The sequence below is a fragment of the Capricornis sumatraensis genome, chromosome 3 (genome assembly GCF_032405125.1).
Source record: "Capricornis sumatraensis isolate serow.1 chromosome 3, serow.2, whole genome shotgun sequence".
In the NCBI taxonomy this organism is placed as follows: domain Eukaryota; kingdom Metazoa; phylum Chordata; class Mammalia; order Artiodactyla; family Bovidae; genus Capricornis; species Capricornis sumatraensis.
Window position 1 is genome coordinate 13,700,239 of NC_091071.1, and position 13,570 is coordinate 13,713,808.

Genomic DNA, 13,570 nt, shown 5'->3' on the forward strand with positions numbered 1-13,570 from the left:
CAAGATCACAAAATTATAAAGACAGAAAACAGGTTAGTGGTTGACAGACCTTACAGGTAGTTGGGAGTGGAGGGTAGGTTGGACTCAAAAGGGGTATAAGGATCCTTGTGGCAACAGAGTGGTTTTGTAACTTGATTGTGGTGGTGATTAAATGAATCTACGTATGATAAAATGGCAGAGAGCTACACACAACACAAATGAAGGTGTTGAAAACTGGTGAAATCAGAGTAAGGTCTGCTGACTGTATTCATGTCTATTTCCTGGTTGGTTGTCGTCTGCCTCCTGGTTGTGACAATGTGCTATAGTCATGAAAGATATTTATGTCACTGGGGAAAAGCAGGTAACAGGTACGTGAGAGCTTCTGGACTATTTTTGCAGTTTTCCATGAATCTGTAATCATTTCAAAATAAAATCTCTTCTCTGGCTGTCTTCTGGTATAACAGTAAAACAACAGCAATGCAACTGCAGCTTATCCTCCTGTTCTGAAGCCCTGGAATTAAAAGCAGAAACGGAGCAATCTCCTGAGAAAACAGGGAATGATAAACAGTTGATGATTCTGACCTTTCTGGTCTCAAGTGACCCTTCCCAGCTTGTAAGTCAAAAGAAAGAGCCACTCCAACAAGTGTGAGAAGTGGCTACTTCATAAGAAGTTGTATTTTCATTTCTTACACTAGGCACTACTGTAAGAACAGAGAATAGGAAGTGACTGGAAAATTATGAGGTCTGCACACTTCAATACCAACAATGTAAACAAAAAGAAGCACCCAAAAATACACAATAGGGAACAATCCAAACGAGATTTCTATTTCCCTTTGGATGGATGTCCATGTTGTTCCCTTAGAGTGGTGGCTCTCAAAACGTGAGTGCAGAATACTCACCATAATATTTTAAAATCTGGAAGGAAGAGCAGTGATACTGGATAGCTGCTGGGTACCATGTCAACTAGCAGCTTGAGAGAGTTCACAGTTTCAACATGAGGTTATGCTACATTTCTTTCCATTATGTCTTAATAGATGGAACTGCTGGTTCTTTCTTTCAACCTATGATTCTTGTGGAGAAGTTACTGAGGCACTAGGGAACTATGAACGAGAAAGTGTGCGAGTTCTGTGCTCGGGGACGGACACCTCAGGGTGAGCATACGGGAGTTCTCACCTTGACCATGTCTCTCACTGACCGTGCTTTCTAAGCACAAATTGTTGACTCCATCATCTGATATCTATATTCTACTCGAACCGCTTGCTGATATTGCAGTGAACTTATCCACTCCCTACCCTAAGTCCCCGAACAAACCAATAAAAAGCAATATGCAAACAGTACGACCTCAGTGAAGGTCACCGTCACTATCACCCACGTACCCAAGCCAGAAACCAGGGGGTCACACTTGATTCGGCAGGCCCTTTAATATAATAGCCCTCATTCAGTACTTTCCCAAGACCACCTCCTCCCCATGCTCCCCCTTCACATCAATTTGTTTCAGACCCTCAGCATTTAGCCCTCAGACTGCTGGACTTTCACAACCCTTTTTAACTAGTTTCTCTGTCTTGCTATTCATCCTCTATAATGTTGCTGGAGAAACTTTTCTGCAACTCCAATTTGACTGTGTCATTCCCCTTCTTAAAACTCTTTGGTGCCTGCCCACGCCATATGGAAAAAAGCACAGTTAAGATACCATTCAATGCCATCAGTGATCTTGCCCCTGCCAAATCACCCCTGCTCCTTTTAGCCCTTCTCTTGACCTCCTGCCACACCAAACTACTTTGGAGTTGTCCCAATGTGCCAGGGCTCCACATTTCCTCATGGACCACATCTCGGCCATCATTTAAGACCCAGACAAACAGCAACTCCTCTGTGAAATCTCTCCTGATAGTATCATAGTCCCAAGTATGCTCTCCTTTGGGCTCCATTCTAATCTTTCATCATTGATCTGAAATAATTTGGGGGCATTTATTTGTTTAGATGTTTGTCTTTTTTTGGTAGACCATTCTTGAAGGCAGGGATCTTTTTTTTAAACTCATCTTTATGTTAGCACAGTGCCTGACACACCTGGATATTCAACACACATTAAAGAAAATAACAAAGGTCAATCTCAGACTCTCTCTTCTGTCTGGCGTGCACTTTGTACCTATGTCTATTGTTGCATTTATCACACTAGATTTCAGTAATTTGCTTGGCCATCTTCTGAGGGCTCCCTGTGGATAGGTGCAGGCCAATAAAAGCATCAGTAACAACTACTATTTACGAACTGCTGATTTTATTTTAGGTTCCCTTCTGAGTACTTCAAATATATTAACTTTAATCTTGACGATAACATCTAAAGTCAGTATTATTAGTGTCAGTTTCGAGATGAAGTTTAGAGAGGCTTAATTGAGTGGAGGAGAGAAGAAAACAATCAGGCAATATAGGACATGGGACAGCAGTTCAAAATAATTATGTACAGAATGCATGTTAATAGTAATCTTTAGTACATCCACTAAAAGAATAGAAAGAATATACAATCCCCAGCCTACCTGGAGCAAAACTAAGACCTACTAAGGCTGAGAAAAGGAAAAAAGTGCAGAAAAGGAAGGAAGAGGGGTTCCAGAAGAAGCTCGAGAGGCAGACAGAGACTGATCACACAGGATGCTGGGGGCCACATTGCAGGATTTTGATTTTCATACTAAAAGCAATGGGAGGTCAGTCAAAGGCAGCAAGAGATCTACGTTCTACAAAGACTTCTTTGGCTACGGTGTGAAGACCAGACTTAAGTGAGGAAGAGAGAACTTTGCCACCATTGTCAGGACTATTTCCAGGGCACTGCCCCTCCAATCAAGTAATTTTTTTAAAGGTACTATCTTACCTGAAAAAGAAACAGTGATTAAAAAGCTAGAAAATAAAATTCTGTTTTTTGGCTTTAATTTTTCAAGATTTACTTTGTAAGTTAATTGTCTTTCCAGCTACTTTAATGAACATTTCAAATACTAGGTGGGTTTTATTTCTTTGTTCCCTGACGCTCCCAGAACACACTCTTCTGTCTAAATATTTAAGTTTGACAGCTTATTAGGTCAGATATATATAATCTCACTGCGACTAAGACATGAGGGCCTTTTAAACTCCTGTTTGTTTGAGCCTAGATCAAGTGACATTTTAATTGAGTGCTTCTAATATTATTAAATATCATTAACCTATGAAGCTGTTCTGGAAGCCACTTAGGTTGTGGGGAGGAAAAAGTGAGACTCATGTTTGAATTAATGAAGCCTGACTTGACTTGCATAAAAAACATTTTTATAAGAAAAGGTAAGCCCATTCTTTATTACCTTTGGGGTATTAATTTATCTTTATTGTGATATAATTCAGAAACCATAAAATTCAACTTCTAAAGTATACAATTCGGTGGGTTTTTGTACAGCCACAAAGTTGTGCAACCAACACCACTATGTAATTCCAGAGCACTTTCATCACCCAAAAAGAAATCCCATACCCAGTCACTTTCCGATCTGCTCTTCCCCCAGCCCCCATCAACCACTAAACCACGTTCTGACTCTAAGGATTGATCTGTCTGGACATTTCATATAAACAGAATCATATATCATGTGGCCTTTTGTGTCCATTTTGCATCTAGAATAATGTTTTCAAGGTTCAACCATGTCCACTTTTTTTAAAAAAGGAGAGTATGAACAGAAAACTAAGCAGAGAAGTAAAATGAGCCTCTGTGTATCCATCAGTTGGCCTCAGAAGCCCCCAGCCCACCAACACACCCACACACTTCTCACCTAATACCATTCTGAATCAAACCCAAGACACTATATTATTTCTCTATACATATTTCAGTAAGGGCATATCAGTATGATTGCTATTCTAACACTGGACTTCTGATTGGGTATTTTATTTCTTTTTAAGAGCCTGCCTCTACCAAAAACTGAATTCTTCCTTTGCTAGGCATTATTTGCTTTTAAAATACATTAAATTTAGGTACTTTTTCTGTGTACTAAAAACACTAAAGAGGAAAAAGGAAAACTAAAATCCCAGAAACATTTCTGTGGAGGCCAGGATTCAAAGTGATCTGAAATTTGATAAACACCTCAATATTTCTTCTGACAGTCAAAAACTATCATATGAGGGTTGTTTACTATTTTAGCGTTCCCTTGTCATTCTGGGTAAAGGACTAGAGGTTATTACAAGGGTGTTTTGTTTTGTTTCTCAGGATGCACCCCAGAAGGCACTTCAAGTGCCTGAGTCAGGGCTGAAAATGAAGCAATCACACACAGAAAAGGCGGTTTATGAGTCCAACAAACAGAATTCAGGGTTTTCTTAAAGTTCATTATAGGAAAGGTAGCAAACAAGTAGAACTGTTTCACTATATTATTATTATTATTATTCACTTATTATTTCACTATAATAAGGTGAGGGGAAAAATAAAAAGAGAAGGGAGCAAGAAGGACGAGGGTGATGGGAGAACGCGTACCTGAGCTGTTCTTACCTTCTTGTGAGCTATGAGAAGACAGTTGGAATGCTCGTGTTCACACGCGACTTCATAGTCGGGGATCAGATCCACCAACTCACAGACAAAGCGCACCACCTCCTCGTGCCAGGGCACGTTGGCCATGGTAAGACTGCTCGCCGAACTCTCTCCACAGTAGGTAACACCCTGTGGAAACAGAGACAGTTACAGGCCTATTCAAATGTCACAGAGTAAGAGCTTCAGACCCAGGCACGCTTCTAGAAGTCATCCAACAAACCAATCCAGGGCTTCCCTGGGGGCTCAGACGGTAAAGAATCTGCCTGCAATGCAGGAGACCCGGGTTCAATCCCTGGGTTGAGGAGATCCCTTGGAGAAGGGAATGTCTACCCATTCCAGTATTCCTGTGTGGAGAATTCCATGGACAGAGGGGCCTGGTGGGCTACAGTCCATGGGGTCATAGAGAGATCGGACATGACTGAGTGACTAACACACTTTCAAACCAATCCACGCCAATCCAATCCATATTTTAAAGTAAAGAAAACGTAATACAAAGATGATAAAATTTGCTCAGAAGTTCATACAAGTAGCAAGTGACAAAGACAGCACTGGAGCTCCCAGGCCAAGGCTCTCTGCACTCTGACAAAGCTGGGGGCTTGGCTGCCTGTGCTTCGTGCTATATCGCCACCTGCACAGTCTACTCACAATAATACTTTTCAACCGATAGTGTACCTTTCCAATCAGATTCACTCATGCAGTGCAAGAGACTGCCATGGGATTACAATAATGGAGGCACAGCTGACACCCACAAAAATTCAATGAAAAATCTATTGACTGGGGAAATAAGATGAGCTCCCATTTTCGAGTAAAGTTTAAATTTGAGGTTGGTAAGAAAGTGGAAGTCGCTCAGTCATGTCCAACTCTTTGTGACCCCATGGATGGTACATTTCATGGAATTCTCCAGGCCAGAATACTGGAGTGGGTAGCCGCTCCCTTTTCCAAGGGATCTGCCTAACCCAGGGATCAAACCCAGGTCTCCCATATTGCAGGCAGATTCTTTACCAACTGAGCTATCAGGGAAACCTGAGGCTGGTAAACTTTCTGTAAAGGGCCAGATAGGGATTCCTTTCAAATTATTCTCTAAAGAGATCACTTGGTAATATATTTTGGTAATACGTGGATGTATATTGGGTTGGCCAAAATGTTCACTGAAGTTTTTCACATGATGTTATGGGAAAACTCAAACAAACTTTCTGGCCAACCCAATATAAACACAGAATCATGCCAAAATGAAAATACATTTGTAGAAATACTTCTATATATATATACACACACATATATACATGTATCTACCCCTACAGAGATTCTCTCATTCAGTACAAATGCATTAAGATAAATTGGTTTTTAACTCTTTTGAATTCTACCTGACAACCCAAGCATCTAAGACCCAAAAGTTCCATAACTAATTTCTTTAACTGGTAAGTTACATAGTGATAAGTGATTAATGACTAATTTTCAATAATAAGGAATATCTTAACTTTGTAGGCTCTCTGAATACCTAAGAAATCAAACTTATTTGAAAAAAAGATTTGAATAGTCTAGATATGCTGCTACTAAGTAGAGAATAAAAATAAAAAAAGATGCTCTCTCTGAGATGCACACATACGCACAGAGTGGAGGGGACAGAATGACATTAAATGAAAAGCTCACAATGAGCAAAGCAGAGTGATCATGACCCTACAGATGGCAGAGCTGGGAGGGGGCCAAAAACTCAGATGAGTTCTGCAAAACCCACCACTCCAGATGGCCGTTCAAAGACTATTGTACACTACACTGAGATGACCTTTGCTGAACATAAACTAGAGGCAACTCAGCTTAATTACAATAAACTAGAGAATCTTCTCTATTAGCCCAATGATTTACAGAATTCATTAAACTGAGTTCAGGTTTTAGCTGAATAAAAAAAGCAAACAATAGTTTAAAAAATCTTTAAGAAAGCGTAGTTGGAAAATTGTACTGAACTTGCCCAAATGTATTAAAAACAAACAAAACTGATTTATTCATAAGTCAAATTAGCCATAAATATGAACTTTACTTCACTTTAAATACTGTTTATGATGGACAAATTATATGAATAACCAAGCAGATAGTGGCTAATTCAGAGGAATTTATTTTTAATATTTACCTTAATTCACTGAAGCAGAGGTTTTAGGTAAGATCTTATATTCATGACAATGGCTTTGGAAAATAGTTTAATTGATTTAGCCACGCCGCTGGTGTAGTGATTATCATCCAAGATTCTCAGGAGGCACATATTATGTTTTGTACTTGGGCTTCCTTGAGATTCAGCTGGTAAAGAATCACCTGCAATGCAGGAGACCTTGGTTCAATCCCTGGGTCGGGAAGATCCCCTGCAGAAGGGATAGGTTACCCCCTCCAGTATTCTTGGGCTTCCCTCATAGCTCAGCTGGTAAAGATTCTGCCCGCAATGCGGGAGACCTGGGTTCGATCCCTGGGTTGGGAAGATCCCCTGGAGAAGGGAAAGGCTACCCACTCCAGTATTCTGGCATGGAGAATTTCATGGACTGTATTGCCTATGGGGTCGCAGAGAGTCGGACACGACTGAGCCATTTTCACTTAACATTGATTATTCAGCAATAATAAAGCACAATATGCTAAGGAGGGATTTGGTTTGGAAAGGAAATGGAAGAGTGACTGTCATAGGCCATCACTAGGCTTTCACTAGTACTTTCTCTATATGCTCACATGATACCTTATAATTAACAAAGCATTTTCGTGTAAAAACTCTTTCTAGCCAGACAAAACCCTCAGAGGTGGGCAGTATGGGTTACTTCCTGAGCCAACTACAGAGCCCGAGCCTTCATCGTGACACAACTGCAACAGGTAGAAACCAGTGAACTGGGGGCTTCCCTGGTGGCTCAGACGGTAGAGAATCCGCCTGCAATGCGGGAGACCTGGGTTTGATCCCTGGGTTGGGAAGATCCCCTGGAGGAGGGCATGGCAACCCATTCTAGTATTCTTGCCTGGAGAGTCCCCATGGACGGAGGAACCTGGCGGGCTACAATACATGGGGTTGCAAAGAGTTGGACACAACTGCGACAAAGCACAGCCCCCACCAGTGAGCTGGTCTCCAGCAGCCGCCCCTCCGGTGCTCCCCCCTCTGCATGGGCTACTTCACCTCACGCCACACTCCTGTCTACCGATGACCCGCCTGGACCTTACTCCTGATCACACTTGCCCCTGAACTGTCTCAAAATGTCTCCAGTTCCCTCAGACCACAGCTCTCTGCCGCCTTCTCCTACCAGCACGACCCCCACCCCATTTATCACCAGCACCGTGTTCTTTCCTCACAACTTTGAAAAAACAACCTCCTTAAGAAAACAGATGGGAACAATGTGGCGGCTGAAAGCACTCACTCCAGATATCTGCAGGCTGAGGAGTGACAGGCAGACACAAAGAAAGTTCCCGCAGAGCAGGATCACTTAGGTGTCTTCATATTTGTGGTGAAAAGCACAACCCACAGTATTATATTTGGAGAAGGAAATGTGACCCACTCTAGTATTCTTGCCTGGAGAATCCCAAGGACAGAGAAGCCTGGTGGGCTACAGTTCATGGGGTCGCAAAGAGCAGGACACGACTAAGTGACTCTCTCACACACACACCCCATTACATTACACTGGTGTCTTCTGGAGGGACCACTCTGCTCCAGGAGATGGGGGCCACCAGGTAGGTCTTTTTTACAGGCTGCTTAGAAAGTTCACCTGGGGATTTAAAGCCTATGGGAAGAGCAGTATTTTGGCTCTTGAAATTCTAATTATACTGACTGGGTATGAAAAGGTTCCTGATATTATTCTTTTGTCCCTGATCATTTTGAGGACAGAAGAAATGTTGTCTTCGTGACTTTTTGCAGCAATACATGTCACTGTTTTAAAAATGTTTCAATCACTGTCAGCCCCCCCGCCGACCCCAACACCAGCCGAAATTTCTCAGCATAGCACCTGAGGCCTTCTTACTAGACTCAGCGTCCAGTCTTTCCCCAGCTAAAACTTCCACCATTTTTCTGATCTTCTGCCAGAAACCCTCATCCCATCTAATCCCAAATTCATCATGTCTTGTGCATATCTCTTATCAGATAACGAGCATAAAGATGTGTCTAAATCCTGAGCTCTCAAAGGGCAGAAACTGTACCTTGTTCTTCTCTGTACCCTCAACCAATCTGTTCTAAGATCAAGTCATACATTTCTTCCACGACATTAGACTTCGTAACTCTTTTCTAATACCAAATTTCCTTCATATCTTTCATGACTTTTCTGCTCTTCAATGATTATAAACCAACTGAAAGCACTGCTCAGGTATTGTTGCATACTTGAACAACTAACAGTTATAAGGAATCTGACCAATATGACCAATATTCCTTAACGTTTGTGTGCAGAAAGAGGGTGAGGTATGCTAAGTCATTTGTTTTGCAAGGGGCATTCTGCAAGGACTGAGCTCTGTCGAGAGTCACAGTGCTAATGGGAAGAAGGTTTTAAATCATTTGACAACAAATAATTACTGCACTTACTCGTCTCAAGGTGCAGTGCTAGGCACAGAATACAAAGACAGTATTTCATTTACAAAATGGATTATGCTATGAAAGCTTCTCACTAAGGCAGATGTTTACAACGCCAAACACATTTTCTTAAACAAGTAAGCAAATAACGATGGTTAAGTTTCTCAGGCTAGCAAACAGAGGCCCATTTAAGCCTGATGAACCCAAAATACATGATAATTTACAGGGAATGGAACAGAGAGATGTTTTATGAGACTAAAAGTGAAAGTAAAGAGAAAATCAATATAATAAGCAGCTTCTATTGATTCATTTTTAATAATATGCTTGATGGAAAGTAATCTAAGCAGTTATTGAACCCAGGCATATGTTACCCCCTTGAATTCTCAACTAAAGCTATTAAATTGAAATTATTAGTCTAATTTTAATACTGAGGAAATTTAGGCTCAATGAAGATAAGTAACCTGTCCCAGATGACATCAGTACCTTTAGGAATACAGCAAAGTTCACACATCTTCCCCACTGGAGACTATGAGAGACATGGCTACACCCCCCCACATTCACACCCACATCCAGGAAATCCAGGGAAAGGATATGAGTGGGATCTGAGAGCCCACATATATCACTATCCCAGTCATCTTGTATTATCAATTTCACATCTTTGGAGCATTCATGTGACCTTGAGGTACTACTAAGCTTGAACACTAACTCTTTTTGAAGGCTGGACCCTGGGAGACTTTTTTTTTTTTTACCAAGAGATAGATAAGGGATGGGCTTACCTGGTGGCTCAGACGGTAAAGAATCTGCCTGCCCATGCAGGAGATGCAGGTTTATCCCTGTGTCAGGAAGATACTTTGGAGAAGGAATGGCTACCCACTCTAGTATTCTTGCCTGGAAAATCCCATGGACAGAGTAGGCTGGCAGACTACAATCCATAGGGTCACAAAAAATTAGACACGACTGTGCAACTAACACTTCCCTTTACAGGTAAGAGATGAACCTCCAGGCGCCACTGTGTCAGTGTGTGAATTTTTTCCTAATTCGTCTGCTTGCTAAAGATCAAAGGGCCTAATTTTCTGCCTTCACATCCATATCCTGTCTCTAATGGAGCTACACCCACTCAGCACAACCGGAGAAAGCCCACACACAGCAACAAAGACCCAGCACAGTCAAAAACCAATCAATCAACAAAATTAAAAAAAAAAAGGCCCAGGTACTTGATATTACAGAGTCAAGTGACCATCACATACTTTCTCCTGGTACAACACAAACTGTTTTCTGTTACCCTATATTTTATAATTTAAATATGACATTTTACATCATGATTAGATTACACACTTCTCCAAAAATTTTTCAATTAAAAAAAAAATCTCTCCAAGTAGCTCATTTTACTTCTGCAGATGTGGCCTTGCTCAGCAAGACATCCATTTCCCAAATAGCATATCCAAATTTAGACACAAAATCTGTACCTATGGTGCTTTGATGAGGCCTGGCACGTGGAGAGAGCACAGAAATATTTGTTAAAGGCAGGGATAAAACAGTAAAATGGAAATCTTGTTTGAAAGAAACTATGTCATTATAACATCTCAGCTACAGGCAAGAAGGCTTCATCTGTTTTCAAGTTATAGCAATAGTTTGCCCAAATACAAAATGCCCATCAGAGAATTACACTGTTTACAAAGTGGTCATCTTTCATTAAAAAATTATTCTGGTTGATTCTTTTCAGATTATAAAATATCTTGTTCATTACAGAAAACATGACTGCAAAGAAAGAAGGAAGGAGAAAAAAAGGTGATGGTGTGATCCAGCCAAGTCACTTAATAATAGATGTTTTACTGCAATATAATTTGAAGCAACATTCTTTAATAGCTAAGTCATAAATTAAACCACCACTAATCCTTGACATTGGCAAGGCTTTGTTAAGCCAAGGCATATATTTAAGATGTAGTTTGTATCTTTGCATCATTAGAGTTCTTGCCAAGAGGAGCCTTTTGAAATTAAGAACAACTTGAAAAGTGTCTTTGACCTGACTAGAGATTGCTACACACTCAGACAGCAATATTTCATCTGCTCCAGCCTCCCCATCCCTCCAGAAGACAGTCATACAGAACGCTGAACTTACTAAAAGATAGCTCTAAAACTGAAATATCCTTTGACGTGACAGAGTGCACCCAGCTTCATAAACATGAACGGAAGAGTGGAGCTCTGAGAGGCTAGGTGAATTTTCTGGTCACTTTCTCTCATTTTTGCGTATTCTTAGTTGTCCATGAAAGCCTGGCATATTATCTGCCTGTTAATATTCTACAGCTTTCACTACTTACTATCTCATGCTGATGACTTCCAAGTCGTTATTGCCAGGCTTGTCTCATCCCCAGGACTCCAGGTTTATATAACCTATGGCTTATTTGAATCTACCCTTAGATATTCAAAAGCTATCTCTAATTACTCAGGCTGACACAGAAACTCATGAGATCACTCCCCAAATCGGCCTCCCTTCTCCATTGGTCTTTTCCACATCAGCAAACCGTTCCACATCTACACGGTTGCTTAAGCCAAAAACCCAGGTACTATTTTGATTCCCTTTGTTCTGTCATTCCCTACATCATCTAACAAGTTCGGTTGGATCTACTTTCAAAATTCATCACGGAAGCACCCACTCCTCTCCAACTATATCACCAAAGACCTTCCCTAAGCCGTCACACCTCTTGCTTGGCAAAAGTTTTGTTACTGGTCTACCTACTTCTACTACTGCCCTTGTAAACCAACTCACAGAAACAGCAGGGTGATCTTTTAAAATCATGAATCAGATCTCATCACTCTCTAGCTTTTAAAATCCTTTCCAAGTACACCAAGTACAAAAAAAAGTTTTATCATTAAACTTAGTATAAAATTTGATTCTGTTATCCTTGTGTGAAAGGCCTAACAAAATCTGGCCCCAGCCCCCTTCTCTGATTCATCTTGTACCACAGCCAACTCCAACCACCCCAGAGGTCACAAAGGCCCTCTTGCAGACCAGCTGTGCCATCTGTCCAGAAGGCTCTGACCCCAAGCCTTTGAATATTGTGTTGCTTCTTCCTACTCAGGTAGCAATTTTTAAAAGAGCCATCTCCTCAAAAAACTTTCCTGCTTATCAAATCTAAAACAGCCAACCACAATATCTAGCAAAACAGCATATCCATGTATCCTCTCACACATCAATCCACTTACAGGTATCTATCCCAAAGAAACACGGGCAAAAACGTGACATTAAATGTCGCCTGCTGGAAATCGGCACCAATGAAATAGTCTTGAAATGCAAACACACACACTCACACACACACTCACTCACACACACACACCCTTGATCAATCTTCTTTTGATCTAACTACTAACCCACAGAAAATGGGGCAAAAGAATAATAGGGCAAAATCTAAAATTTAAATACAGGGAACTAACCAGGATAAATGACCCATTTTTTCCAACAAAATAAATTACTAGGGAACCAATTACTAGCAGAACTAATAGACTAAAAGAAATTAAAGACAGACAGAATCCAATTCTAACCCTTATTTGGATCTAGATTTTCAAATAACCCCAGCTTCCCTGGTGGCTCAGAGGGTAAAGCATCTTCCTGTGATATAGGAGACCCAGGTTCAAACCCTGGGTCAGGAAGACCCCTTGGAGAAGGAAATGGCAACCCACTCCAGTACTCTGGCCTGGAGAATCCCATGGACAGAGGAGCCTAGTGGGCTACAGTCCATAGGGTCGCAAGGAGTTGGACACGACTGAGCGACTAACCTTTTCAAATAACCAAGACAACTGGTTTAAGAGGATATGATGTATATACACAATGGAATATTACTCAGGCATTAAAAAGAATAAAATACTACCATTTGCAGCAACACAGATCATCTAGAGAATATCACACTAAGTGAAGTAAGTCAAAAAAAGACAAATGTTACAGGGGATCATTTATGTGCAGAATCTTGAAAAGAATACAAATGCATCTACATACAAAATAGAAACAGACTCACAGACAGAAAACAAACTTAGTTATTACCAAAGGGGAAAGGGAAGAGTAAATTAGGAGTATGGGATTAATCAATAAACATTACTATACACAAAATGGACAAGCAACAAGGATTTACTATATAACACAGGGAACTATATTCAATATCTTATAATAACCTATAATAAAAAATAACCTGAAAAAAAAATATATAACTGAATTACTTTGCTGTATACCTGAAACTAATATTGTAAATCAACTCTATTTCAACTAAAAAAAATACTGTTAATCAGTCGACTTTGAAATCTTATATGCCCCAAAATTTAAGAAATTACTATTAAAACGATTTAGTTGTAAGAACAGTATTCTGAATAAGTGTTTAAAGTGAGTGTATATCTTTAAAAAATACACACGGAAACAGCTATAGGTAATGGTATAATGTGAGGATTTGCTTGAAAATAATAGGTAAGGGCAGGAAAATGGGTAGGAGTACAGTTGAAACATGAGCTGATAATTTTTGAAGCTGGGTAATGGATGGATAGAGGTTCATTACATCAGTCTCTCTACTTCTGTATAT

At 40.5% G+C, this 13,570-nt stretch overlaps 1 protein-coding gene across 1 annotated transcript in view; it reads right to left on the bottom strand.

Moving 5' to 3' along the window:
* Positions 1-13,570, bottom strand: part of LOC138076148 (S-adenosyl-L-methionine-dependent tRNA 4-demethylwyosine synthase TYW1) — a 140,268-nt gene that overhangs the window by 16,789 nt on the left and 109,909 nt on the right. Inside the window, exon 15 of the mRNA XM_068968376.1 lies at positions 4,457-4,624. Within this exon, the coding sequence (XP_068824477.1) occupies positions 4,457-4,624 (168 nt within the window). The remainder of the gene's footprint in view (positions 1-4,456; positions 4,625-13,570) is intronic.